This window comes from Ammospiza nelsoni, chromosome 6 (genome assembly GCF_027579445.1).
Source record: "Ammospiza nelsoni isolate bAmmNel1 chromosome 6, bAmmNel1.pri, whole genome shotgun sequence".
Lineage (NCBI taxonomy): Eukaryota > Metazoa > Chordata > Aves > Passeriformes > Passerellidae > Ammospiza > Ammospiza nelsoni.
This window is the reverse complement of record NC_080638.1, coordinates 26,628,151-26,655,131: the sequence shown is the minus strand read 5'-3', so window position 1 is coordinate 26,655,131 and position 26,981 is coordinate 26,628,151. Positions and strand designations below refer to the sequence as shown.

At 46.4% G+C, this 26,981-nt stretch overlaps 1 protein-coding gene across 2 annotated transcripts; it reads left to right on the top strand.

Moving 5' to 3' along the window:
* Window positions 1-583: 583 nt before the first annotated feature.
* CRY2 (cryptochrome circadian regulator 2) lies at window positions 584-23,218 on the top strand. Of its 2 annotated transcripts, none has more exons than XM_059473611.1 (12): window positions 584-793; window positions 3,585-3,693; window positions 7,225-7,367; window positions 14,206-14,390; window positions 15,699-15,787; window positions 16,771-16,911; window positions 17,409-17,720; window positions 18,734-18,885; window positions 19,013-19,215; window positions 19,688-19,777; window positions 20,276-20,417; window positions 20,910-23,218. In XM_059473611.1, the coding sequence occupies exons 1-11, from the start codon at window positions 600-602 to the stop codon at window positions 20,413-20,415; spliced, it is 1,758 nt and encodes a 585-aa protein (XP_059329594.1). In that variant the 5' UTR covers window positions 584-599; the 3' UTR covers window positions 20,416-20,417; window positions 20,910-23,218. The 2 variants fall into 2 exon arrangements, with proteins under 2 accessions (XP_059329594.1, XP_059329595.1); XM_059473612.1 differs by lacking the exon at window positions 584-793 and adding an exon at window positions 3,344-3,449.
* Window positions 23,219-26,981: the final 3,763 nt, after the last annotated feature.

Sequence of the window (26,981 nt, the reverse complement as noted above, 5' to 3'; positions counted from 1 at the left end):
CTGATTCCTGGGGTCAGTAGCAACAAACATCCTGTGGTGAGCTGTGATGCACCAGCTTTCTAAATCCCTGGCCCTTTTAAACGTAAAGTTACTCCCATAGCGATCCTGGGCAGTCCATGCCAGTGCTTCATACCCTGCTCCGTGGATCCTACATGATGTACCATGTCCCGTGAGTGATGTCTGACCACACCTACCGAAGAACACTCAATTTCTGCCCAAAATATGTTCCTCTTGAATTTGGGGGGCTGGAAGGGGCTCCTGCTCTAGGGTTCATGGCCGCAAGTACCTTTTCGATGCAGGCAGCCATTTGGGAGTCTTTAAAATATTTTTGTTTGTTTCTTGTTTTATTGGAATAGAGATTTTTAACGTTCACCTGTGTTGACCCACCCTGCTGACTAAATTGGGGGGTCGCTCTCTGGGGGCGGCAGCGACATTTCCGGGGCGGTTTCGGGCGACGCCGCCCCGCAGGCGGCAGCTGCGGCCTGGGCCGCTGGAGGGCAGCACAGCGCCCCCGCCGCGCCGCGCGGATTGGCTGCCCCCGCGCGCGCCAGTCACGCGGCGGGGCGGGGCGGGGCGGCACCGCGGCTCGGGCGGCGGCGATGGCGGCGGCGGCGGCCGCGCTGGGCCCGGCGCCGGCCTTGTGCCGCTCCGTGCACTGGTTCCGCCGCGGGCTGCGGCTCCACGACAACCCGGCGCTGCAGGAAGCGCTGCGGGACGCCACGTCCCTCCGCTGCATCTATATCCTGGACCCCTGGTTCGCCGCCTCCTCCGCCGTGGGCATCAACCGCTGGCGGTGAGTGGCACCGGGCCTGCGGGCCGCGGGTGGGACCGTGCGGGACGAGGCTCCCGCGGCACCGGAGCGCTCTGGGCGCGGTGTGGGCCGTGTCGGTGGGGCCGCAGCAGCACCCGCTTTCCTGTCGGGCCCACTTAGTGCTTCCCCGGCCCTCCTGCAGGAGAGCGGCTGGCCTCGCCGCGGTTTTCTCAGCGATGCTGCCTGCCTGTGTGGGAGGATGCCTTCAACTTTATATAATGTCATTAGACTTTATCAGCGGGGCGGGTGCATGAGAGCAGCAACAGATGGACACTTAGCTTTGGGAAACCCTTTTGCCTGACTGAAGAGACGAGGGCGAAGAATGCTCAGCTTGGCGGCTGCGGCACGCCTCCCCTCTGCCCTTGGGATGCCGGGCGCGCGTAGGCATGTGCGCACGCAGCTCCGGCCTCCTTCGCTCCGGCTTTAGGGAAATGCACATCGGCTGCTGCTGAGAAACTAGAGATGAAGCTGAATGGGCTTTTCCTCGTCTCTGCAAATGGAAAAATGTATAGCATGAGTCACGTCTGTGCAAAGATCAAGACCTCACGTACCTGTAGCCAGTAACATTACATAATGCTGTTGTGGCAGGTCTCAGCAGCCTAAATATTTGGAACCCCAGTCCAGATAGGGATTCTCCCGGGCAAGACTCCCCTGCGTACAAGTGAAGCAGATCTCCCACTACCCCCTCAGAGGAAGTCGACAGACAACCACCCGGCTAAAGATGCTTTGAGAGCTCTTGGAAATGTCACGTGGCTGTGCACTGGGGAAACTGGAGTTGTAATTGATTGCTTCTAGTGTGCACCTTAGCTTCATTTCAAGGCATGGGATTGTATGGGTCATATCTGTATGTTTTAGAATCCCACAGCAGACAATGGCATAAAAATTGTAAATGTGCAGAAGTCACTTGAGTGTAGTCATTCAAAGTGCAGAAAATTGTGAATTCTGTTATAGGAATCTGAATTGATCTTTCCATAGGCCAGACTTTCTGCAGGCAGCAGCAGACAGGAATGCCTTTCACGTGCTGCTGTTGTTACTGACTGTCCTCATTTGGAAGAACCGAAGTGGTGGCACAACAGATTAATTCCTGATCTGTTTAATCCTTCTTTGTTTCCACCAACATTGCGAAGGGAGGGAAACAGTTAGGAGTCTTCTTTATGTTGTAATCATGGAATATATGAGCAAGCAAAGTTTTTAAAAATAATGTTCTCTTGGAGGTGTGGAGCTACTGCAGAGGTCAGAAATTACTGCCCCTGGCTGTTAGGCAAAAAACGTATTAGCAAGTTACTTATATTGGCCAAAATCCCATTCATTCCCATTGTGAGCCTTGGGTTTGTTTTTGCTAATTTTTTTAATCCAAATATTTGTATTCAGAGTTCTGTTCTTCAAAGGCAAATGCTTATGTTTTACCTAGTTCTCACAAATGTATCGTGTTGGAAAACTTATGTTATTTAACTGCACAGCATGTGTGAGCCATTATAGTACTAATTAATGCTTGTTAAAGTTTTTAGAACACCTTGGGCAGTTGATGCTCGTATGTAATAAATGGAAAGTGGGCTGGGGCTCACGGAGTGATTTTTTTAGGTTACCTGGACCTGGTTCTGGGTGTTCTCCTTTGTCATAGAGTGCCCTTCTTTTTGAACCCTGCATGCTTTTCTCCCTGCAGAAGTGCAGAGCTAACTTGCTCTATCTGGAAGCTCACAGTTCACATTGTGGGCAGTGCAGCTGAGGAGAGAGAAGGTGCATCTTTGCAGTGCAGTTGTAGTAGCTTGGCTTTCCCTGGCTGTTGGGGGGGTCTTTAGGGAGCAGAGGGGTTCTGGCAGATCACACTGCACAGTGGGCATGGAGGACAGAGGGAAAGGTAAGGGTTGGCAGGCTCACTTACAGAGGGTTCTGGGTGTGCTGGCAGTGCCAGGTGCTGAGGAGACATTAAAGTTTTAAAGCTGGTGTCTTTTGCAGAGTTAAATAAAACAAAGTGAAGTGACTCTGTAGATGGGGTGATGTGTGACTGGGAAAACAAATGTTATACATTAGGTGGTTTATAGCATAGTGGGGAGTCAGTAAGACACACCATTAAATGCAGAAAGCACTTACATGGCTTTTTAGAGTTTTGGGGTGAGAGGGAATAGAAGAATGTCTTGGTATGCTCCCATCTCTGTGCCTTCATGGTGCAAGGTGAATTGCAGTTCTCTTTGCAATTACTCAAAGTACAGATGATTCTTGCCTCGGGAAATCTTGGTGCTCAGTCTTGTGCTACTGATGAGCTGGGAGAGTACATTTCTCTGCTGTGACATGGTGTATTTATAGCTAGAACTAAAACCTGCACAGTTCTTGCAGTATTTCATTACTTTCTTTGGAGTAATGCATCAAAATTGTTCTTCATATGCAACATCCCTTTTTGCCCCAAAAACTGTGAAAAAACATACAGTCGGGAATTACATGGTTTATGCTTTCTCCATGTAATGTGGAGACAAGAACTGACAAGGGTGTTCTCCCACCTCTGAGGGAGAATGTGGGAAGTGGGTTGCAGTAAGAACATCATCCTGGAAGCCTCGTGGATCTGGACAAGCACGAATTGCATGTGAGTGAATGGGAGCTGGCTGGTGCTGCAATCTCATAAAAGTTGTTAGACAGACCAGAGGTAAATATCAATTCTTGTTTTCTGGTTCTTGTCCAAACTTACAGCTTCATTTGGTGCTGCAAGTTTGCTGGAGTTCCATGCAAATTCTCATTTGCCTTTTAGCTGACACTAACTGCTGTTGTTTCTTCTCTGCAGATTTCTTCTCCAGTCCCTGGAAGATCTGGATAACAGTTTAAGGAAACTGAACTCTCGCTTGTTTGTCGTGCGAGGGCAGCCAACAGATGTCTTCCCAAGACTCTTTAAAGTAAGAGAGTAATTTTTTGGAGCATAACAAAGAAAAATTGGTGACCTGGTGCTAAACTTGCTTTCACTCCCTAATGATTGGTGATTCCCTCAGCATCTCTTTAACGATAACTAGTTCTTCACTATAACAAACTTTCCTCCTTAACTACAACTAACTAACTACTATCTGTGAGGAAAAGCTTGGGAGCCAGATCTGCACCTGAACTCAGACTTGCGAAGAAATATAGTTATAGAGTGTAACCTACTATCAGGGTGCCCAAGCTTCTGGTTTTGGATGGTGGTCTTGAACTTCGTTTAAGTCACCTCTCACAGAGCTGCACTGTGACACACTGTGACCCTTCTTTGTTGAGAGCTTCTTCCCTAGTGGCAATTTGCTTATTGCACTTTTTACTTAGGAAGACTGCTGTGTCCATAGACCTTTACAGACAACAAAAGAAAGTTCACTGATCTGTATGTGAATTGCAAGTAGGATTTTGTGTTAAAATTTCCATATTCAGGAGCTTTTATGTTAGCTGACCTTCCTTTTCTTTTTCTGTTCAAGACTGCAGTTTAGTCATCTCAGCAGCAGGATATAGCTTGGGTCCAAGCTTCCTGCTGATGTACTGTTTAGGAATATGCAGTTACCTTGGTGATCAATAATGGATCATTGGGGCACATTTCTAATATCATAATGTCAGTGCTGCAGATGTCAGGGCTAACAAGAGCATCTCCTTGAATATCAGGGCTTCTCATACAGTGTCATTCTTCTCCATCCTGTTCTACGATTGTATTTCCCAAGGTTCTTGAAGCTTTTTGATAATGTCTTTGATAGTGTTACAAAACTAAATGAAAAAAAATGTGGCTCTTAATAGTTGTATGAGTTGGGGGTGTCATGTGGGCTGTGCCTTGTATGGTTGACAGAACTAGAGTCCCCCAGATGCTACTGCAGACCAGCTGCCAGAGGAGGAGTGGTGAACTTGAATATGTACCCTCCTTGTGTAAATGGTTCTGATGTGTACTTTCTGGAGGAGGGCAGTTAGTACCGGGGAGGAACTGGACTCTGCAGATGAGAAGGGGCACTGATACCTATTTTGGCTTCTGCATCTTAACACGTGACACAAACTAAGTGCTGCTTTTACCCTTTTCAGAGTCTGGATTTTTATCTTTTGATCTGTAAGTAAGTTCCAGCTAACAGTAGTTCATGCCCTCTTTAGTTCAGGGTATCCACAGAATAATTAAAACTTTATCAGAGAAAAATGCTCAGTTGGTTAAAGAACAAAAACTAGTTGGCAGAGTCTGAAGTTTGGAGACATTGGTTGTGTAATCAGACAGAACTGCTTTTTGCTGCAGTCTGTTTTGTCTGGGTAGGTGAGCTGATGAGTATCTCAGGAGTACTGTAACAGACCTGAAAAAGGTGTAGAGGGAAGCTGATGCGCTTACATGATAAGTATGTAGCTTTTGTAGGGATTGAGGCCTCTCCAGAGCTGCTGCACTGAACACAGAATTAGCAGCAGCTTGTGCCTTGTTGTCAGCTTTTGTGAAGAGGAGAGTTATGTCACATTTGTTACTGCAATATTTGGGCCTAATGTAATTTCTGCTCTCTCTGCCAGTAGCTGAGCTATGTTGTCATTACCAGTCACCACAAAGGCACTGCTGTGTATGGATACCGTGACAAGTATACTAGTTAGCAGTGTGTTAACTTGTGCAGAAGTTTTTGTCTCACTTCTTCTGAATAAACATCTGTAGTTTTACCTCTTCTATAAAAGTGCACTGTTTGTTCACTGAACTGTTTTCACAATTCCTTTGGTGCTTTTTCCCCTACAGTTTTTCTTTGCTCTAGGTTAGATACTAAGAGGCAAATCAGCAGTCATGACTTTTCATTTGTATATCTGCAGCAATTTACTGTCATAGAGGTAACAGATTTTCTGGTTGGTTGTGCTCTGTTTCCTGTGTACTACTGCATCACATAGAGCAGTGGCCTTCTCAAAACTGTAGGAAATACCTATTTAAATTTAATTATTTAATTAAATTTAAATAATTTAAAGTGTTGGCTGCTTACCTAAAATACCTGTAAGCCTAATGGCTTTTTATTCCATTCTTTCAAGGTAGTAATGTATATTTCTTTGAGACCAAAACCGTCTTTTCCAAGTCCTCCAATTGCTCCCGGCTTTCTTATAAAAGAAAGAAAAGTTTAAAATTAAACTGTTAAATCATGTAGAAGCAGGGCCTGGAATGTCTGTCTGACCCCTGCTCTGAGTTATGGATGCTGTCATGTTCTTACTTTGAAAAATGGGTGGAGGATCTCTTTAAGATGTACATTCATTGGTATATAACTTGTTAATTTCTCTGTCCTTCCTAAAATTAATTTTGGGCTTGAGTCTGCATGTTTAGAAATGTAGGTGGCTTGTACAGTTGTTTTCTGCTTCAAAATCCCCTTCCCCATATTTGGCATTATTTTTAATGGTCTTCAGGGAACTACCACATTTGTTCTTTGTGCTTTGCTTCTGTTTGGCAGGTAGAAAAGTCTCCTGTATATACAGGGGTGATTTAGACTCTCTCACTTGGAGAATTGTGGTTCTTAGTTGTGTCAAGGTGTTTTTTAAATGTCTGTAGATTTCTGGTTGTGTTTGCTAAACAAATCTGTGGGCTGCTGCTCTGCTTGATGGATGTCTTGGGAAGGTCGCTGTGGAAACCATTAAACCTCTTCTCATTGGATTCATTTTCTGAGGAAAACTAGGCCATAGACTTTGAGAACAATCTGTGCTCTAGAAAAGTCTGAGTGCTCTTTCATAAGGCCTATGCCATGTAATTGGTGAGGGATCTATTAAAGCTATGAAGATAAGTGCATGGCTTGACTGGGGGCTGGAACTAAGTGATCTTTAAGGTTCCTCCCAGCTCCGACCATTCTATAATTCTAGAGTTCTAAAATAACTCCAGAAAGACAGGACTTTAAATCTGAATTGCAGTATCATACCCTACTGTGCACACCAGAAAGGTTCACTCAGTTGCTGTCCTATGTCCTGCAATTTCCTGTTTCTTTCTGTTTGGGATGGATATTGGTTTCCTATTGTGTGATGTCTTTAAAGAGATATCAGGAAAAATTTGGACTGTATTGATTTTACTTAATGTTGCCACATAAAAACACGGGGGATTGAGCAGAACTTCTGTTGGAAGAGCTTTCTGAAATGCTTTTTCTGCAAATGCTGGAAGAGGATGGTAAGGTTACTTCAGGACAGCATGTGCAGCAAAACGTGTTATTGGTGGGGCTCAGGAACTGAGCTGAAATCTAAGAACAGTAATAGATAAGAACTGAACCTCCTCTGATGTGTTTTGAGCCTGACATTACAAATTTGCATAGCAGATCTGATGTTTGCTAGAGCTGATAAAATTGTTGCTTCTTTGCTCGTGTCAAATTCAGATTGCTGTTCCTCACAGCAACACTCTCAAAGCTTCCAGAACTTTAAATTGCTCAGGAATTCTGAAATCTTCATTTGTAACTGTTGGTTGGGAATAGTCTTCTGTTTGACAGCTGGGTGTATTGTTTTTCTTGCAGGAATGGGGAGTCACTCGTCTCACCTTTGAATATGACTCGGAGCCGTTTGGAAAGGAGAGGGATGCAGCTATCGTCAAACTGGCCAAGGAGGCTGGTGTTGAGGTGGTGATAGAGAACTCCCACACCCTCTATGACCTGGACAGGTATGGGCACAGAAAGGGCAGAGGTGCTGTCAGGGCTAGGCTGGGATTGTCCTGTCTGCAAAGACTTCAGTCTGTTGCATTACACTGACTGATACTGTCATCCTGAGTGAGCCCGTAAGGATTACTTGGCACACTCCGCTTTGATTAGAACATGTCAAAGTGCTGACAGTGACGTGAATGTACAGAAGGGTGTTGCCTCAAGCTTATTAAACTTTGTACTTGAGTGGCATTTAATTTGCTCAGCTGTGTCCTATTGATTGCTCTCCTTGAGCATGTCCTCAATGTATGGATTGTCTTTTTTTTTTTTTTGCTTCATTGTAATAAAGGTAGTTGAGCTGTTGTCTCAAACAGGTTATGAAAGCAGGGCTTTTAACTGATGGATGTATCAGGACAGCTGGAAGAAGTAAAACAAGGTAGATTGGAACAAACTTTCCTTTTTCTAAAACCTGAATGCTTTGTCTTTGTTGTGTGTTTGCTATGTTTGTTGTTTTGATATTGAGTTTTTATATATTTACTTGTATGTAAAGTCCCTCTATATACATGTGATTTTAAATGGTGGTGACAGTCTTTCAGCTAAGACTCTAAGGTATGCTTGACTTCAAAGTCAGTACTGTGTTTTAGAACTATTCTTACAGGTTGCTTGCTTTTTTTTTTCTTTCTCCCTTTTTTTTCCCCTTTTCTTTCTGATGTGACTTTTGCCAGTAGTGCTGAATGTAGATTTTCTCCTATAAATCTTTAACATCCATAATTTCCTATGGGAAGGAGCTTTGCAGTTAGCACACGCTGTGTGGAAATATTTGTCCCTGGAGTGAGAAGGATTCTTGAACCTGTCATGTGAGCAGGTGCTGTTTTCTAATTCTGCATTAGAATACCATGTTTATTACCAAAGTTTATTACATCCTCACCCCTCCAGTGTCAATGGCCATCACATTCTTCTTCATGTCACCTATGTCTTTTCCAAAGTGGAGAGTTTCATGTGGAATCTGTTCTAAATCTCTTATTTTATCACCTTTCTTTATACTTCCAGGTATTTCTAGAGGTGGAGAGCAGTGGTGAAAGTGCCAACAAGTGCGCAAAATGTAGAAGCAACATAGATTTTTAGAGTGCTATAATGTGTCCTGTCTTTTCCTAACAGTAGCATTATTTCTGATTTTTCTGAGTGCTGCTAAACATTGAACTGATGTCTCAGGGCTTCCTTCCAGAATGGTCGTAGCTATTTGAGAGGCTGCTACTGTATAAATAAGTTTAGGATTGCATATGGAGAAACAACATGACCAACACTGCAATTTCATCTGATATTTTTGGCAGCTGGTTATGTGGTATATAGGGAAATTGTTAAGTTGCCTTTTATCTTTAGCTATCCCAGATGCTTATTGCGTCAGTAATCTTTATCATCATGCTCTTTTTTGTTCCTTTCCAGATATTTTGTAAAAAATATTGAGCAGCACAAGCCCTAGCTCAGCTATGTGTAGGATTTCTCTTCCTGTTCGAAAAATAGATTCCTTCTCTAATTCTGTAAATGAAAGAATTTTCTGTCTGCATGGACCTTTTTCTTTATTGCAAATTATTGTGGTTTCTTTGAATTTTTTTATTGAGGGATCTGAATGAAATTTCTCAAAATTCACAGAGGATATATTGACTCCTTTGCCCCAGGCTCAAATGTCTCTAATAGATTTTCAGGCACAACTTCCCTTTTACCAAGGCCAAATTAACCCTCCAATATATTGCATATATCCATGCATTCACTGTTTCCATTAGTGTTTTCTACCCATCTGCCTAATGTTCACATCAGTCTATTCATTTGTCCCTCTGATGCCCCTGAAATGCTTTTAAAATCAGGAGTGGTATTTACTCTTTTTTTCCCCCTATAGTATTTGGACAGTTACAATTTCTGGGTGAATATTTGGTGGCCCTGGCAAGCTTTTCAAGCATAGCACATTGTTTTGTGCACTTTTTTCCACCAGGCACTTTTTCCTGTTCTCCCAATCTGTCACAGCATCTGATAACATTTTCTTTAAAAAAACCAAGAGTCATAACCTCCCTAGATACCTCCATAGTGAATACACCTGCAGAAATATATGCAGGGGTTTTCTTGTGCTCTTACAGTCCCTCTTTAATGAGTTTATCACCTCTTGGGCCTGTAAATATCTTGGAATATCTGTAAATGGGATGGTTTTGGTTAGATTTTTTTTTTTGCTACTTATGCTTTTTAAAAAAAGTTTCTCAAACTTTGATTTTGATTAGGAGATGCAAGAATGCTGTGGTTTTTCATTTAACTCACCAAAGTTTGGTGGGTTTCTGTCTTTGTCTTCATTTTTCCAAAAGATTCTGCCTCTGTTGTCTTAGCTGATGCTATTCTTTAATTGTTTTGACTCTTGTGATCTTTCTGAAATAGCTTTTCAGATCTGTATGATATTGTTGCTCCTGGAAGGGAGTTAAATTGATGCATGCTAAAGTCACAGAGCAGGCAAGTGATAACTAACATTTTCAGCTATACCTTAGCACTGTCTAAGACTAAATAATGAATTAACATTTCTTGTGGGTTCTTGATTTCTTGTTTCATGAAGCAGTCATTTATGGCAACTTGAAAACTGGGTTTTGGAAGGTGATGGGGTGTGATGGATGCCCAGTCTGTGTGGATGTACTTGAGGTGTCCAGTTACTCTCACATTTCTTGGTTCTTGGCATCTCTGAGATTTCTCAGCAGGTTGTAATACAGTTTTTGATACTGTATTTCTCCTGGAAGTCTCAGACTGTCTCCTTCCAGCTTCTAACTCTTGGTATGTGTTGTCCCTCTGCTCACCCTAATGTTTTTCCTGCATAATTAGCAGGTGGTAATAATACCTGGTGGTGGCATCCTACTTCTCTTCTTTCTTTAATCAGGTTTCTGACAAGATTGTCAGCCCAGTTTCAAACAATTTAGACTAATCTTTCACTCCTACATAAATGAATCCAGCACTTGTCTTATCCCCTGCAGTGTGTTCCTGGTACCACCTTCACCAGCTTATTTTAAACATTTGCCAAGAGCCTGTTCAGTTAACTTGTGAATTTGACCAGTTTTACCCAGTAGGAAGATTACAGTTTGCCTCTTGTTGGCACTGCCAGCATACCTGTGTAATTATCAGAGCATCTTTTACCTCCTCTTCCCCAAAAATCTTTTACCTCCTCTACCCCCAAAAGGAGAGGGGTGTAGAAAATTAACATCCGTGCTAGTAAATACTCCTGAGAAAATCTGGGAAATCCCAATCAAGCTGAGAAATGTTCAGATTGTAGAAGTCAGACAGAAAAGATAAGTTCTTGGGTATCATCTTAGCCTGTTCATAAGCCTTTACTTGACAGTTATTCTGTCTGACAACTTCCAGGTTGTTTTGTCTCTTTTCCATTTTCTCCATTTTCTCCTCCTTAGGATCTAAATCCTTTGTAGTGTGTTTACTTATGGTCAGCACTGTGGGTTCTGTAATTCCAGGCAGGCTGGGTTGTTCAGCAGGAGTGGTTTAGGTCAGAAAAGAACACTGTGATCTTGTGTGCTTGTAGCATACATCAGGATCACCTTTTCCTCAAATGCCCGAGGCTAAGGCTGAAATGACTGTAGAATGAGTTCTCATAGGAGCACGTGCTAACTTAAATGAACCGAGCGTGGGGAGGTGTGCGTGCCTTGGTGCTTCTGCAGTTCAGTACACTGTGCCAAAAAGGTGGGTTATTTCAAAGAAGGTTTACTCAAACTTCTGCCTGCCACATCTTGTTATCCTCTCCTGTCTTGCATGGTGCTCTGGTGTCAGGTGTTTTCCCCCACTGCTGATACCCAGCCTGTCATCAAGTCACTTCTTCATCTCTCATCTTCTCAGTATGTGTTTCTGCGGAAGTTGAACCGCTTGTTCTTTGTTCAGCATCTGTTGGATGGACAGATCAGTTGTTTAGTTCTCCATCTCCTCTCTGAATCCGTAGAAATACCCTTTGTTCTACTAGACAGAGCCCTCCATGAGCTCTCTGCAGCGGGGATTTGGATCAGAGCAATTGCATAAGCTGGCAAGGCTAACGACACAGTCCGCGTGAATTGGTACTGGGCTGCCTTGGGCAGCCTCCATGCCGAGCGCTGGCAGCCAGCTCTTCCTCCCGCAAGGAAGCGGGGGAGCACATTCAGTCCCTTGCCAGAACCCAGCCTTGTCATTTGCAAGCGAGCTGAGGTGTCAGGTGTTTGAGGCCAGCAGCTTTCCTGAGCCCATTAGCCATCCTGCAGGGGCACTGCTGTGGAGATGATTCAGAAGCTGACACCTGTGAGGGTGTGAATTTGAGTCTGCAGACACTCTGCTGTCACAGGTGACTGACTATAGGATACCTTATAATCATAGCAGTGCTGGAATTGTTTGGTCAGGTTTGGGTTGCCTGCTTTCCTGAGGTGAAGTGTGACTGATGGTCAAACAGACCTTCATAACTTCTGGCATCAAGGTACTACTGTCAGATAGTGCTGGGCAGCATATTGCTAGTTTGGTAGCACAGCCAGTTTTGGGTGTGCTCACTAACTAAGGTAAGGTTCTGTGTGATGAATACAGTGGTTCTCTGTTCCTCTTCAAGAAAGCTAGAACAACTGCTGCATGTGGCAAATTGGGCTGGGGGAGATGGGTGAATTGGGAGTATTAAATCCTGGGGAGGGGCCTCCCATTATTTGTCATTGAAAGTCATGTGAAAGTGTGTGGCCTGGATTAGAAGGTCAGTATGAGGAAGGAAAGGACCCCTGCTTGAGGAGCTTCCTGTACAATTTTTTGTACAGAAGGCCTGAACAGTACTGCAATACTCAGTAAGTGTAGTATAATATCCCATATTGTGCAATATCCAGTATTCAATACTTCTTTTCCTGGCAATACTGTGAAAGGTCCAGATATAGTGCATTATGCCAGTGTCAGGTGCTGTGAAATGTGCAACGTGTCCTAGTCCTCTCTTATAATATTTGTGTCCCCTATGCAATAAGTCTTTAGGAATTCAGGAGTGGTACTAGGTAACTTCATTCATATTCACATCCTTGAGGATTTGAAGCACAGACACTAGCATCCATCTGCTAGTCACAGTGGTTTGCTCCAAGTAGCCAGCTGTCCGCAGAAGTTTTAGCTGTGGATCTTGTACAATGATGTGGATCTCTGACTCAACGGCAGCTTTAGCAGGACTGAAAAAAGAGGCAGTGTGGAAGAAGTAGCTTCCCTGCCCCTGTCACAAGCACCTCAGGGCAAACATGGTGCAGCTTTGTCACATTTTCTCTTCCAAGCTTTGAATTCCTATGGAAACAAGTGAGCCTCTCTAGAGTGCTGTAACTGGAAATGCCTCACTTCGCATCCAGTGGAAACACTGATTTTTCTGTGGATCTTTGGCTGGTCTTGTTTGGGGACTCACAAAGCAGCCACAGAGAAGAGTGTGGTGGATGATGAGTTCTGTCATTTCTTGCCATCTCTGGGGTGGGACGTGGAGACAGCCAAAAAATGCACGCAGGAAAGCAGAGGAGATGCACTCTGGTGGTGATGCAGGACAGAACGTGTTGGCTGTAAGGCAAATGCAAATATATCTGTCTCTGTGGCTATGTCTATGTCAGAGTGCTGTGCACATCCCGATGGCAGCCTTCCCTCCCTCCTTGCCCTGTTCGTTAATGTCTTTATCTCCCAGTGTTTACAACTTAAAAGCAGAAAAAACAGGGAGGAAGCTGCAGGAGGCTCCATTTTTAATCTGTTCTGCCGTGCTGCCCGTGGGGCAGGCTGCGCTTCCCTGGGCCGGCAGTGCGGGCGGGCTGGCCGCGGAGCCGGGTCACCGCGGAGCACACGTGCGGGAGCCCCGGCCCGGCGTGTCGCTCCGCCCCGCCACACGTGCGGCCCCGCGGGAACGGGCGGCACATGGCGCCGCCGGAACACTCGGCCCTAAGCCCGGCCCCTTGCGTAAGCTGTTGATTGTAATGGGTGGGGAAGGCTGCTGTGCTGCGGCTCCTGTGTGAGCCGTGGGGTTGCCTGCCTCCGCTTTATGTAATGCTGGCGATCCCTATGCTGTCGGCTTTGCTGTTAACTCCTTCCAGTCCTACAGGAGAGGGGTTAAAAATGGCGTCTTTCAGCGTGGGGAAGTTTACCGTGCCTAGGGGGCTTCTCAAAGTTCTCTGTCCCAGGAAAAATAAGACTGCATGGCCCCAGCAGGCTGTGGATGCTTGATGAAGTAGAGGAATGGAGAACCTTGACTATCTTTTTCCATAGTGTGATCTGACACAGGTCAATACCATGAGACAGGGCAGCTCGTGATCTATGGCGCAGAGGGAGGATAGTGATCTCTCTAATCACAGGCGGAGAGGAGCGATGCAAACTGGGATTTGTCTCATCCAAGATAGGTGGAGGAGGGGTCACTAACAGGCTGAGTCTTCTGTGTTCTGTGTCAGAAAAGAAGGAAGTACGGTCACAATCAGATTAGGATATCGCAAGTTGTCAGGGGACCCAGATGCAGGTCTAGGATTTGCCACCTTGAGGAGAGAGGCAGTAATCAGATAGAGATTTCATACAGGGGTCTGATGAGCTCCAGGAGAGAGATATGATGCTCTGCTTGATTCAGCTGGAGCTGTTTTGAGGGGGTTTTTTTTCCTTGTGGAGATATGGAAATATGTGATATTTTGTCTTCTAATGTATTTTAGAATTTTGTTTGGCTGATTGTAATGTCCTTTGAGGGATTCATCAAGTGAAACATAGGTCTATAAGGATTTCAGTAATCAGAGTGAAGGGCTATCTTGAGCAGAGATAGCAGGGTCCAGTCTGGATGTCATTTCCTTGTGTTGTCTCTGGTAGTGAGGCTGTGTTGTTTCACCTTGTTTATTTTATCTCCAGAATAATTGAGCTCAATGGCCACAAGCCACCCCTCACCTACAAGCGCTTCCAGGCCATCATTAGCCGTATGGAGCTCCCCAAGAAGCCAGTGAGCACTGTAATAAGTCAGCAGATGGAAACATGTAAAGTGGACATCCAGGAAAACCATGACGATGTCTATGGGGTCCCATCCCTGGAAGAGCTGGGTATGTGTCAAGAGTGAAGGCAAGGACTACTGCTAGCTGAAACAGGATCTAGTGGAACTGTTTTCAGTGGCTGGCACATATTCTCACCTGACATGGGCTGCCTCTAGCCATAGCATGGCCTAATTCTCTCAGCAAGTGCCAGACCTTGTGATAACACACTGGCATCTCTTGCACTGCTGCTGATGCCCAGCATCCCCTTTAGCACTGCTCTGAAGGGCTCTGCATCTGTCAATGTGCTCTCTGCTATACTGAGCATGTGTAACCACTGTACTAGGATCTCATGTCCTCACCAGCTGCTTTCCTCCTGCTGCTGTCTCAGGCATGTTGTGTAACAGACCTGAAGAGGTAAACTAACTGTGTACCAGGTTTAGATAATTTCATTCCGTTGTTGCCAAGCAGCACCAATTTGGGAACTTAGCAAGACAAAAGATATTACAAAAATTCCTTCCACTCATCCTGCTGTGGCTTACAGTCCTGTAAGACTTGAAGAAGGAGAATGAATAGCCGAGGCATGAGGAATGCAAGACCTACATCAGGGAAGTGAATCTAAATGCAGGGGAAGAAAGGACTAATGCAGAATAGTGTCTGTGACTGGAAACTCCATACCAGCTTTATAGGAAGTATCCTGACACCCTAAGGCACAGCTTCAACAGTCATGTAAAAGCATGGGGCTTCACAACAGGAGTATCCTGAGGGCTGCAGTCCTGCATGGATCTACTTTCTTTATTGTCTGGCCAAATGTGAGACTACCTGTAACCTCACACTGCTCTGCTTACTGCCAGGGGAGGCTCCTCTGTGTGCCCAGAGCACTGTAGGGGGACTGCATTATTGCTTCCCCCTTTGCAGTGGTTCTTTTGCACTAATCCAGTGCCTTCCCTAGCACCAGCCTCAGCAGAATAGGAGCCTTACCAGGAGCAGCTGGGCTGCCTAGTGAGCTGCTGATGTCGATGGCAAGGTGTTTTGTAAGGCAGAGCTGTGAAGCAGATGTTTCATTGCCAGCTGCTCTGGCCTTTGGAGCAGAGCCCTGTGGGTAGTGCTGACACACCAGAGAGAATGCTGGCTGTGAGCAATGGGGAAAGTCACCGTAAGGCTGCCTGTAGCATTGCAGGGAGAGGCCCTTGAAGTGCTGTGTCATGAGCAGGCTCTCCCTATATCCTACATGATTTGCCTCTGTACAAGGATTAGAGCAGCAAGTAAGCCACATTAGGCAACTGTAGTATGTACTGTCTTGCTGTTGTTAGTGCATTATCCCATATCTATGCCCTTTGTCTGGCATAGCATCAAATCTTACAAAGTTCTTTCTCTCAGGCTTTCCTACTGATGGTCTTGCCCCTGCAGTCTGGCAAGGAGGGGAGACAGAAGCTCTGGCACGGCTGGATAAACACTTGGAAAGAAAGGTAACCCCTTATTTAAGTGGTGTTTCTTACAGACTGGGCCTCCAAATGAAAAATGTAGTGTTGCCTATTACCCCATTCCCTGCTCTTCCTAGCAGTGGTCATAATGTTCACCTGTGGAAAGGAGTGTATGGTTCAAAAATTTAGAGCAGTATATTTTTTATGCTGCTGTTTAAAGCACATTGGACTCTTTTTTTGTGTCTACTTCTCAGTTTCCTTTAGAGGAGTGCAAAGTTGGAAATTCTTCTGTTAAGTTGTTCAGTCCCTGCTGCACACTGCACACCACCTCTTGTTATCTTTACCTTGGGTATTAGTGTGAGTACATGCTTATAAAAGAATGCCGTCCCCTTGTCCCTCAGCATCTTGATAGAGTGTCTCACTGGCTGGCATTCCTTGAGCCCCTTGAAATAATCAGATTTTTTTCAATGGGGCTAGTGTTCTTGATTATAATGCACAAGGTAAACAATTTCAAAGTAATGGAAGGTGACCCAGGTGCCAAAGCATGGCTCAGTTTTAACCATTTTGTACTTCTTTAATCCATCCAGCTGGGTGGCTTGATGTCAGTAGTGGAAATCAAAGCATAAATACTTGTGCTGAAGAGGGAGTAAATTATCAATATAATGCTCCACCAAAGGGTCTGAATTTCCCCAGTTTACTTGTTTAGTGTGTAAAATGAGATAGATATACCTGGACGTAAACAGTTGTGTTAGCTGGTATCTCTAGGAACCCTCCAGGTTGTTAGCTCCTGTATGCAAAGCAAATTAATCCTCTTGAGCAAAATAACTTTAGTGTAAATCCTGGAGCAAAGGTTTTGCATTTCTTGAATGGGGCATGGGGTTGGGACCTCTCCCAGCAGTGGTTGGAAGTAAATAAAAGAGACTGTGTTGTCAGATGTGAGTGTCCTCACCACCTGCACAGGGGCTTGCCTTTAGCAGTGTCCCACAAATACAAGGGGTCTTTGGCTCATTTCTCCTGAATCTGTCTAGGCATGGGTTGCAAATTACGAAAGACCACGGATGAATGCCAATTCATTGCTGGCCAGCCCTACAGGACTCAGTCCCTACCTGCGTTTTGGCTGCTTGTCCTGCCGCTTGTTTTACTATCGTCTCTGGGAGCTGTACAAGAAGGTAAGACAAAAGGTTCACCTGGAGGGCAGGTGGGGTTTGAGCATGTATAGGATGATGCTGGTTGCCAGACAGTGTGCCAGAATTGGTGCAAAAGATAAGTTGCCTCCCTAGCATTTAATTGTTGGGCTGAGCTTGTTGCTACTACCAGAGGAGGCTTTTGGGTAAGAAAGTAATTTTCCTGTATGTACTCACACAGGCCCTAAATCTGGTGGTACCTTGTTCTTCAGTCTGGACTTCTGTTTTATGAGCCATGCAGAGCCATTTACAGCTAGTTTTACATCGTTCCAGTCACTTGTCATTGTACTGAGGGATCCCTGTCAGTGCTCTGACTTTACCATCTGGGCTTTCTAATAAGGGGGGATCCAGCAATGAGCTCCTTTATGGCAGTGGTCAGTAGCTGACTTGAGAAATGTGTGCAAGTGCATGGGTGCCTCACAGCTCAGCTTCATGAAGGCAGTCCTTCAGTGCTTGTGAGCAGCCATGTTCCCTCTCCACAGGTGAAGCGGAACAGCACACCCCCCCTCTCTCTGTACGGACAGCTGCTGTGGCGGGAGTTCTTCTACACAGCAGCCACCAACAACCCAAAGTTTGATCGCATGGAGGGGAATCCCATCTGCATACAAATCCCCTGGGACAGGAACCCTGAAGCCTTGGCAAAGTGGGCAGAGGGCAAGACAGGCTTCCCTTGGATTGATGCAATCATGACCCAACTGAGACAAGAAGGGTGGATTCACCATCTGGCCAGACATGCAGTGGCCTGCTTCCTGACCAGGGGTGACCTCTGGATCAGCTGGGAGTCAGGAGTCAGGGTGAGTCCTGGCATTTTCAGATATTTGCAGGAGGCCATAAGGAAAACAAAGTCTCCCTGGCACTTGCTGCAAGGATGGGCGCACAGGTATGGCTTTTGCTTCACGTGTAATAGGTGCATGGAAGAGAGGATTTGCTAGCAGGCTCTTGGCCAGCCAACAGCCTGACTTCTTTCTGCCTTCTACTGCAAGGCTCTGACTGTGTCACAGGCCTCAAGTAACCATAACTAAATGGGGGGGTGCTTTTAGTTTTGGGTTGTTTTTTTGTAAAAATTCTCTCAGTCCATCTGTTTTCTTTGCAACTTTAATGTCACTTCTTAACCTTACCTTTTTCCTCATTATAAAATCCATCACCGTTCCGGTCAGGGAGCGCTCCATGACTGTGAAATCTGAGTCTAGAGTCTCTCAAGGAAAGAGGTAAAAGACCCTCCTCTTGGGCCAATCTGAAAGGACACACAGCTTGAATCTATCCAGTGTACATAGTGCCCTACACAAAAAGTGGAGGCAGAGGCTTCTGGTCACAAAGCTGACAAAGAGCATAATTGAAAGTGCTGCCTGAAGTGCATGGATGTGAGTGAGTTACTGCTGAAACCTTTCTGCCTCTCAGTGGTAGTGTGGTCTGGGACCTTCAGAGGGGTTCTTTCTTCTTGCTTTGGCACACATTCTTCTGTGCAGCATCCTCTCCTTCCCAGGGTTCATGCTTTACATTAGTTATGCCTGCCAGGCTAGGATCAATACCCAAAGCTTGCTGCAACACTAGGTAGTGATTTAGTCTGTAGCTGCATGAGAGATAAGCCAGCACTTTATCAGTGTGAGCAGACCATGCCTCCCTAAGTGAAAGTGTCAGGAAGTGAGATGCATTGACCAGCCAACTGCCTTCAGCCAGCAGATCACCTCTGTGCTGCTGCTCTGTTCTCATAGCTCAGTGCCTGCCATTTGAAATAGCATCTTGGGTCCTACTGCCACAAAGTCCTCCCCAGGGAAGGTCTCAGTGCCTTTTCCTCCAATTGCTGCAGGTGTTTGATGAGCTGTTGCTGGATGCAGATTTCAGCGTGAACGCGGGCAGCTGGATGTGGCTCTCATGCAGCGCGTTCTTCCAGCAGTTCTTCCACTGTTACTGTCCTGTGGGCTTCGGACGTCGCACAGACCCCAGTGGTGACTATGTGAAGTAAGTGATGTTGACTGGAGCTGATCTTTGTTTCTGCATCTCTAAGCTGGAGTCAATTAGGGGCTCACAGGTGCATGGCACTTTCTGTGTGTTGTGTGTGCTGCACTGCTTTCTACTTGTGTTGCAGGAGGTATCTGCCCAAACTAAAGGGTTTCCCTTCACGATATATCTACGAACCATGGAATGCGCCAGAGTCTGTGCAGAAGGCAGCCAAGTGCATCATTGGGGTGGACTACCCCAAACCCATGGTGAACCACGCAGAGACCAGCCGACTGAACATCGAGCGCATGAAGCAGATCTACCAGCAGCTGTCACGCTATAGGGGCCTCTGTAAGTACCAGCAATGGCAAACATTTGTGTCTTTAATAGGAGATAAAATGCTGGGAGAAAAGGTCATGATTTAAAATAGGTGTTACTTGCCTCTCTGGTCTGTCCTTGCAAGAGGAAGCAGTGCCTGCCAAATCTTCTCAATTGGTTTCCAGGGAGAGCTCCATTATGTTCTCAGACAGCTAAGAGTGGAGTGTTTAGGTCTGAGAGCTGCTGATAGCATGGCACAGTCTATATTACCACTAGTGGTCCATTGTCCACTTTGTAAGAAAACTTAAGCAGTATATTCTAAATAAATGCACAGCTGGATCACAGTGTGTGTCTATAGTCAGCACTGGGTCAGTGCAGCTCTGAACTCCTCCTGCTTTGGGATATGGATGTGCTGGTTGGTGATCACTAAGGTATTTCTGTGAAAAGCTTCTCCCAGCCCAGGAGTGTTTTGTTTCTTAACTCAGATCCTCTTGGCGTTCTCTAGGTTTGCTGGCATCTGTCCCTTCTTGTGTGGAAGATCTCAGTGGCCCAGTCACAGACTCTGCTTCAGGGCAGGGCTGCAGCACCAGTACAGGTGAGTTGGACCTATTTGTGTGCTTTTGATTTTCATGTCATGTTAAAGATTACAGGCAGGAGAGAATCCTTTTCTAATAAGAAGAGGCTACGCAGCTAGGAAAACATTCACATTCCTTTACATTTTTTCCAAAAGTCCCCAGTGAGCCTTCATGTCTAAAATGGCTGAAGAATAAGAGTTTATTAATGTGAGTCTTTTATTGCCTGTATGGGATCATATGTAGCCACTTAAAGGAGAAATGCAGATCGCTGTAGGGTTAATCAGGTATAATTAAGCTGTCCTCTGTCAAAGGAGGATACTTTTGTGTTTGGGGTGACTTAATTCTGCTTTTAACAAAGATTTTTTGGTAAAAGTTTTCAGGGAAACTGTGACCAAATGGCTCTCTGCTTGTGCAGTCTTCTTTCTCCCAGCTCTATGGCAGGTTAGGCATGGGTGTACTTGTGAGACCATCTAAACACAGGGAAACCATTGCAGTGATGTCTCTTCTTCCTTCTACAGCAGTGAGGCTGTCTCAAGCAGACCAGGCTTCTCCAAAACGCAAACACGAGGGAGCGGAAGAGCCATGCCCTGAAGAACTGTACAAACGAGCCAAAGTGACAGATCTCCCTGCTTCAGAGATCTCTGGAAAGAGTTTGTGATTGTGAGTACTTCCTAGTGTGATCTGGCTTAAACTACCTGGTTCTGGAAGCTAATAAGGCTCCATTTTTACTCCCACCATTTTAATGAACAAAATGGACTTCCTTGCAGAGGGATGTGTAAGGCTCCTAAGTAATCCACAGTCCAGAAATATGGCAGTGGTCTGCCTGCAGGTCATTTGGATTTTGTGTGACACACTGTTAGCTCCGTTGGCCGGTGGAGAGCGGTGCCCTGTGCTGGAGCTGTCACAAAGCACACTTGTTGGTGCATTTGCTCTTGTGAGGTTGCTTCCCCTTCCACAGCGTGGGCCACAGCCACGTTCTCCCGTTCTCCCGTCTGGTGAGGGGATGGGCTAGAGCAGGAGATCAAGCAGGTCCAGTCATCTGCCGGCAATGCTCCAGATCCCAGGAGGCAAGAAGCTGGTCACATGTTCTGCCAGCTTTTCAGTATGACAAGGGAGGTCAAGACAAATTGTCTCTTTTACTGTCTCCTACAGCCAGCGACAAGCACCTTGCAAGTGAAGAGAGAGAGCGCTGAAGAGGTGACCAGAAAAGTAGGAGCTGCTGTCACAGAGGGACTGGAACTTGCCGTCTGCAACAGGAAATCCAGGGTCTCGTGTAACTGTGTAATTCCAATAGCTGCCACAGAAGGGCGCTGCATTACCTGTGCTTGGGAATATTTGGCTTTCTGGTCTCCAGGGAGCCAAATACATCTCTTCTCAGCCATGCCCAAATCTGCCCACATTAAACAGGGCAAGAACATTCTGTCAACTTGCTCACTCCCAGGTGTATCTTTCTTTTCTGACAATGGCTCAGTGTGTATGAGTTGATGCATTGATGCAGGAATCGGCATCTGCATATCTCAGAAATAGTGAGCATCCTTTCTCAGCAATAGTACTTGGTAGTGATGTATGCTGATTAATTCAAATTATAGTAGGAGTTAAGAAGGAAGCTGCTACAATGTCAAAAATAGAGTACCCATCCTACAAGAGAACAGGGAAAACTCAGTATTTCTTTCATTAGGCTGACGAGGAAGGAGATGCTTTCTGAGTAAATCAAGGTAATGCTATGTGGGATGGAAACAAAATGAAGGTCAACTGTAGCACAAGAACAGATACCCTTGAAAGGCACTTAAAACTTTCCTTGCAAAAGAACATTGCCACTGCAAGGTGAGTCATAGTGCTATTGCCTGGAATGGGCCACTTCAGAGCTGTTTGACATCTGGGGAAGAGGAACTCTCTGCAACTCCCTGGAAGGAGATTGTAGCCAGGTGGAGGTTGGTCTCTTCTCCCAGGCAACTAGAGACAGGACAAGAAGACAAAGTTTTAAGCTGCACTGTGGGAAGTTAAGGCTGAACATGAAGAAAAAGTTCTTCACAGAAAGAATAATTGGGCATTGGAATGGGCTGCCCAGGGAGGTGGTGGAGTCACCATCCCAGAGGAGTTTAAGAAAAGATTGGATGTCGCACTCAGTGCCATGGTCTAGTTGACATATTGATGTTAGGTCATATAGGTTGGTCCTAATGATCTCAATGGTCTTTTCCAACCTAGTTGATTCTGTGACTCTGAGAAGAAGGAATTCTTCAGAGAATAAGATCATGCCTTGATATGAGCAAAGCAGTATCTCAGAATAGATCTGATCCAAGTAATAAGGAAGCTACACCTGGGCCCAGCACTCCTACAATCCTTCCCTGATTGAAAGCTCTCAAATGGAGCCTGTGTCTGGTGTGTAGCCTGAGCAGTGCCTCATACTGACAGAGGATGTATTGCACATCAGCTCCTTGAAGTGAGTCTTCCTCAAGTTCAGAGTCCAGTGTCTATTCTGTTTGCTCTTTTCTGTATTGGCATCTGTGTTTTGAATTTCCACACAGTGAACTCCTGTACCTGCCCAGTGCTCCTCCTTGCCACTTGCATTCGCGCTGGTGCTTTGTAGCCTAGCGAGGTGATTGTGTAGCTCTCCTGGCTCTTAACCATACACTCCTTGCGGGGTCCTGTTACTTGTCAGGTCAGCACAGTGCTGGCAGAGCACCTCTGCCTGCACCAAAGAGTGCAAGGGAGGGTGCTACTGCAGGAGATTCTCTCTCGAGAATTGTTTCTCTCTCAAGGTTGTTTCCAAGAGGAATTAGATGCAGTAGCTCGTCCCATGCTATGGGCTGCTGTTGGCACTGTTTTCATTTGCTGTCCAAAACCTTTCATCCATGCCTGACACAGATAGTGTGGGGCTATATGTGAGCTTATGGAACTAACTGCTTGGGGAGTACAGGAGTTCTCTCCCACTGGGATAATCAGATTCAGTTTTGGAGCCTGCATTTGCACCCAGAGCAACAGGGCTGTGAATAGAAACTGAGTCAAATGTACCTGAGAAACCTGAAGTGGTTGAATTGAGTCTGTGAATAAATTTAATGAATAGCTGAATAACCTCTCCTTCCCATTCCCTGGGGCTTTGATCTTGTGTTCTTTTTCCACAGAGAATCCACTCGGCAGACTGAACAAGTAAACAAAGAGTCACTTTTCCTAACCTTACTTTATTCTAAACTACTATTCATAGTCTGCCTGGTGGATAACCCAGTCATCAACAGGTCTTGTCCCCTTCAGTCTGACCCAGCTGTTACTCCCATTGTCTTGGGGGCAGAAAGGTATAAAGAAAAAGAGATACTCCCCTCCCCCCATCTTCTGCTACAGAGAGAAGAAAGGGGAAAGACATGCACTTTGTACACATAGGTTACAGAAATTGTGACTTCTGTCATTTGGAGAGTTTCATGCTTAGGCAATGGTCTGTAAATAAAACTTTTTATAAGTGTCTTTAACCCTCTTTTTGATGTCATCCAATTATTTCACTTGGTAAATGGAATTTTTGGGGCTGGATCTGTGGGGGTAAAGAGTCACAGGGAGGGGAGGCTACATCTCCTAAGTGATCTAGAAGGCTTTGTGGAGGTGCAGGAGATCACATTTGCAAGGTTTCTGTCAGTACCTGGGATATGGATGGTGGTATTTGGAAGAGCTGCAGCTCAGGTAGTAGCACTGGGAATGATACACATACATCAGGCCAGCCAAAGAAAGATAAGGGAAAAGCTCCCTTCAAGAAACCTCATAAGTAGGCTGGGATTCACCCACTCTGGCATCTTTTCCCAACGGAAATGATAAAGGTGGGTAAAACTGTGTGACAAGTAGGAATGACTATTCATTGTTTTCAAAAGGTGGGTAAAACTGTGTGACAAGTAGGGAATGACTATTCATTGTTTTCATTAATATTTAGAATTTGGCATGCTTGGTTAAAGTACAAGATGGCAGGTTGAACAAGTCTATGCCTTGCTTAGCTTTGTGACAAGTTCTTCCTCAGTTGTGGGTGCTAACAGTGAGTTCAAAAAGATTTGGCCAGTTTATGGGGAAAGAAGCAGCCATCAGTAACCATTAGTAAAGATACCATCTTTGTTTCATAAGCAGCAGAGGACTGCTGGAGGCCGTTGTGAAGAAAGTAGCATGAAATGGATGCCAGTTTGGGGGTTCCTGTTTCCTGTGTTCTGTGTCTCAGGGCAAGCTGACAGTACCTGACACAAGCACCCCCAACATGGGCACAGTGTGAGCTCTTGGCTTGGGCAGAGGGAGCAGTGGCTTTGGGGTGCTCACCAGGATGGCCTGAAGGCTTCTTTCAACTGAGGGTAGATATTGGGGCAGAAAGTCCTACAGAGCTGTGAACAACTGTTCAACTAGGGTCCCCTGTCAGTGGTGGACCTTTGGCTAATGACTTCCAAGCCAAGTCATGAGCTTGTATTAAATACACTAGACTTAGCAATCAAATAACTAGCAAGGACACAGTCAAGTTCTTGTGCATCCAGTCCTCCTCCTTGGTGCTCCTGTGTAGACCCACTTAGTGGAACCTCTAACTGAGCAGAGTTCCATGAGGTACAGTACTTTTCTTAGTAACCAGCAGGATTTAGGAAGTGCACGAAGCCATGCAGTTCCTTGTCGAGGTTCAGCAGTGGGGCTGATCTGGGACAGGAGTGCCTCAGCTCATGGTATTGCTGAATTTTTCTCTTGTTACTGGCAAGGACTTTCTGGTCTTGAAAAAATAAAACTTCAGTGCTTGGGGTGGCTCACATGGCTAAAACCTTTTGAAAACAGCAGCCTGTGCCTTTGAAGATGACAAGCCAGAATGACAGTAAACTCAGTCCAGCTTTTTCTAGCCTGAGTGGAATAATGTAAATCAAAGCTGGAGAGATTGGGTTTGAGCCTCCTCCTCTTTGCTGGCCAGAATATCTGTTTTACCTGTCACAGGAATGATAGTGATGTGGCTCAGGATTGGAAATGGCTAACCTTGAGTTTTTAGCAGAACTGCCTGCTCCATGTGCTGGTGCTTGAGAAAATTCCCTTCCTCCATGTCTCTTCTGTCTGGAGAAGGAAGGAGCTGGAGTGGCTTCAAGAGAAGGTGGCTGATAGGTCTGAAAATAGAAAACACACCTGGATATGAGAAATGGAGCGGGAAATGTGGCCATTTCAGGCAGAGGGGGAAAGAGCAGAGAGAAGGATGACTGATGGAAAGAGAGCAGTCTGGTATCACAGCTGCACCTGGGTGGAGACCAGGTGGTTCAGCTGGGGAAGAGGAACAGCAAAACTTCTCTGAGCACATAACCTCTCCTCCGGTTTCCTTTAAGGCTGAGTTGGTCTGAAGTGAACCTGATGATCAGTTGGACAATTTGAAAGAGAAAAATCAGCTGATGCCTTGTGAACAGAGATGCTGGCTAGGATGGAAGTGCTGTCTCTTAATTTGCAGCAGATGTCTGTGCACTCTCCCAGGGGCCCTGTGCTCTGCTGTGCATCTAAGGAGTTGACCTGACTGACAGCAGTGCAGGTAGGAAAGTCAAATTGGGTCTTCTGCCAGGCCAGCCTGAGCCAAGGCTGGTGACTTGACTAAAGGTCAGGTCACTAAGGGGTGAGCTTTTGGTGGTTGGCATCCAAGCACAAGGTGAGCTGCAGTGGCAGTGATCTGGCTGTGGGACAAGGCAGCACCCTTACCTCCTGCCCCAGGTCAGAGGCCAAATAACAGTCATGCTGCAGAGAAATCACATTTTGGTAAGCGGGGTTTGTGCTTTGAGATGGAGCTTCATCAAAGCTCCCTGAATGAATGCTGCTGAGTCTCTTGGGTCCTGCATGTAGTACAGTTCAGTCTGTGCATCCAAACAGCAAAGGGGACACTTAGATCACCCTCAAGAGGCTGCCCCAGGGTTACCTGCACATGGTGATCCCGGGGGTGTGTGCTTGTCTCCTTGCTAGTCCAGGAATAACATATCTTTTCAGTTTGTCTGGCAGGAGACAGACTCCTGAGAGAGAGCAGGACTGTATGCCTTCGAGGGCTCTGCTTGCTCTTCTCTCTGGAGAAGCAGCTGATACATGGCCTCAATGGCAGTCAGCTCTGTGGTGTAAGAAACACTGGTGGCACTGGATATTTGGACTGCTAAAGAAGTGCCACTCATGCATCCAGGACTGTCACAGACAGGGACTGGGAGCACAGTGGGCATGCAGGGAATGAGGAAAGTTCTCCTGTTCAGGAACAGAAGTAGCCTTGAGATCTAAAAATACTGATGCTGTCCACTTCTGTCCACAGCAAAACCTGCACAGTTTTCTGAGCTTGCAAAGCTTGGGGAGGAGAGGTAGGGAAGAGAAACCTGCTCAGGCTGGTAAGGAAGAGTAGCAGCAATGAGTACCCACCCAAGACAAAATGGTTCTTGAGACATAGCTGGATACAAAAATGGGTCTAGCCTTTCTGGGGAGAGACCGGAAACCTTGAGATGCATTTTTTCCCTCCTTTGTGCCTGTGGAAGGTGTGTGTATGCTGCTTTTTAAATTCCCTTTGCAGTACTTGCAGCCCTGGTGAACTTCGACAGGGACAGGGTCTGTGCTGGGGCTGCCAGACCTGTTGCCAGGAGCGGTACCCATGCCATAGGTGCCAAAGCACAGCCTGGCTGTTCCTGCTGCTCCTGCTGCCTCCAGGCCCCTCCTCGCTGCCAAAGAGACCCCTGCAAGCCCCTCTGTGTGCAGCCCCTCGCCCTGGGCTCCTGCCTGCCCGCTCAGCCGGCCAGCCCCGCTCCTGGCGTGGCTCCTCCCGGCCTTGGGAGAGCCCGGCCATCCCCCGCACCTGCCCTTAAGGGTGCAGCCTCCAGCTGTGGGCACATCTGTCCCGCCGGGGCCGGCGTTCCCCGAGCCCCGAGCGGAGCGGATGGGGTCGGGGTGCGAGGTGACGCCTCCATGTGTGCCGTGCCTGTCCTGCAGCTACCGCCGGAGCCGCGGGATGGAGCCTCCGGGCCGCGCCCCCACTCCCCCCGCCCCGGCGGCAGGTATGTCCCTCCCCGCCGGCACCGCCAGCATCCCCCTCCCTTCATCCCTCCTTCCCTGCCTCCCTCCCTCCCGCCCGCCCTCCGCCTGCATGGAGAGAGCCACAGAATGGCGGAGCGAGAGAAAGGAGCTGCATCCCCGCCCGCCTCCTCACCCTTCCTGGGGCTGCACCTCGCCTCGCCCCCCAATTTCAGGTACCGGCCGCCGTCCCCCCGCGGAGCCCTCTCGGGGCAGCCCCTG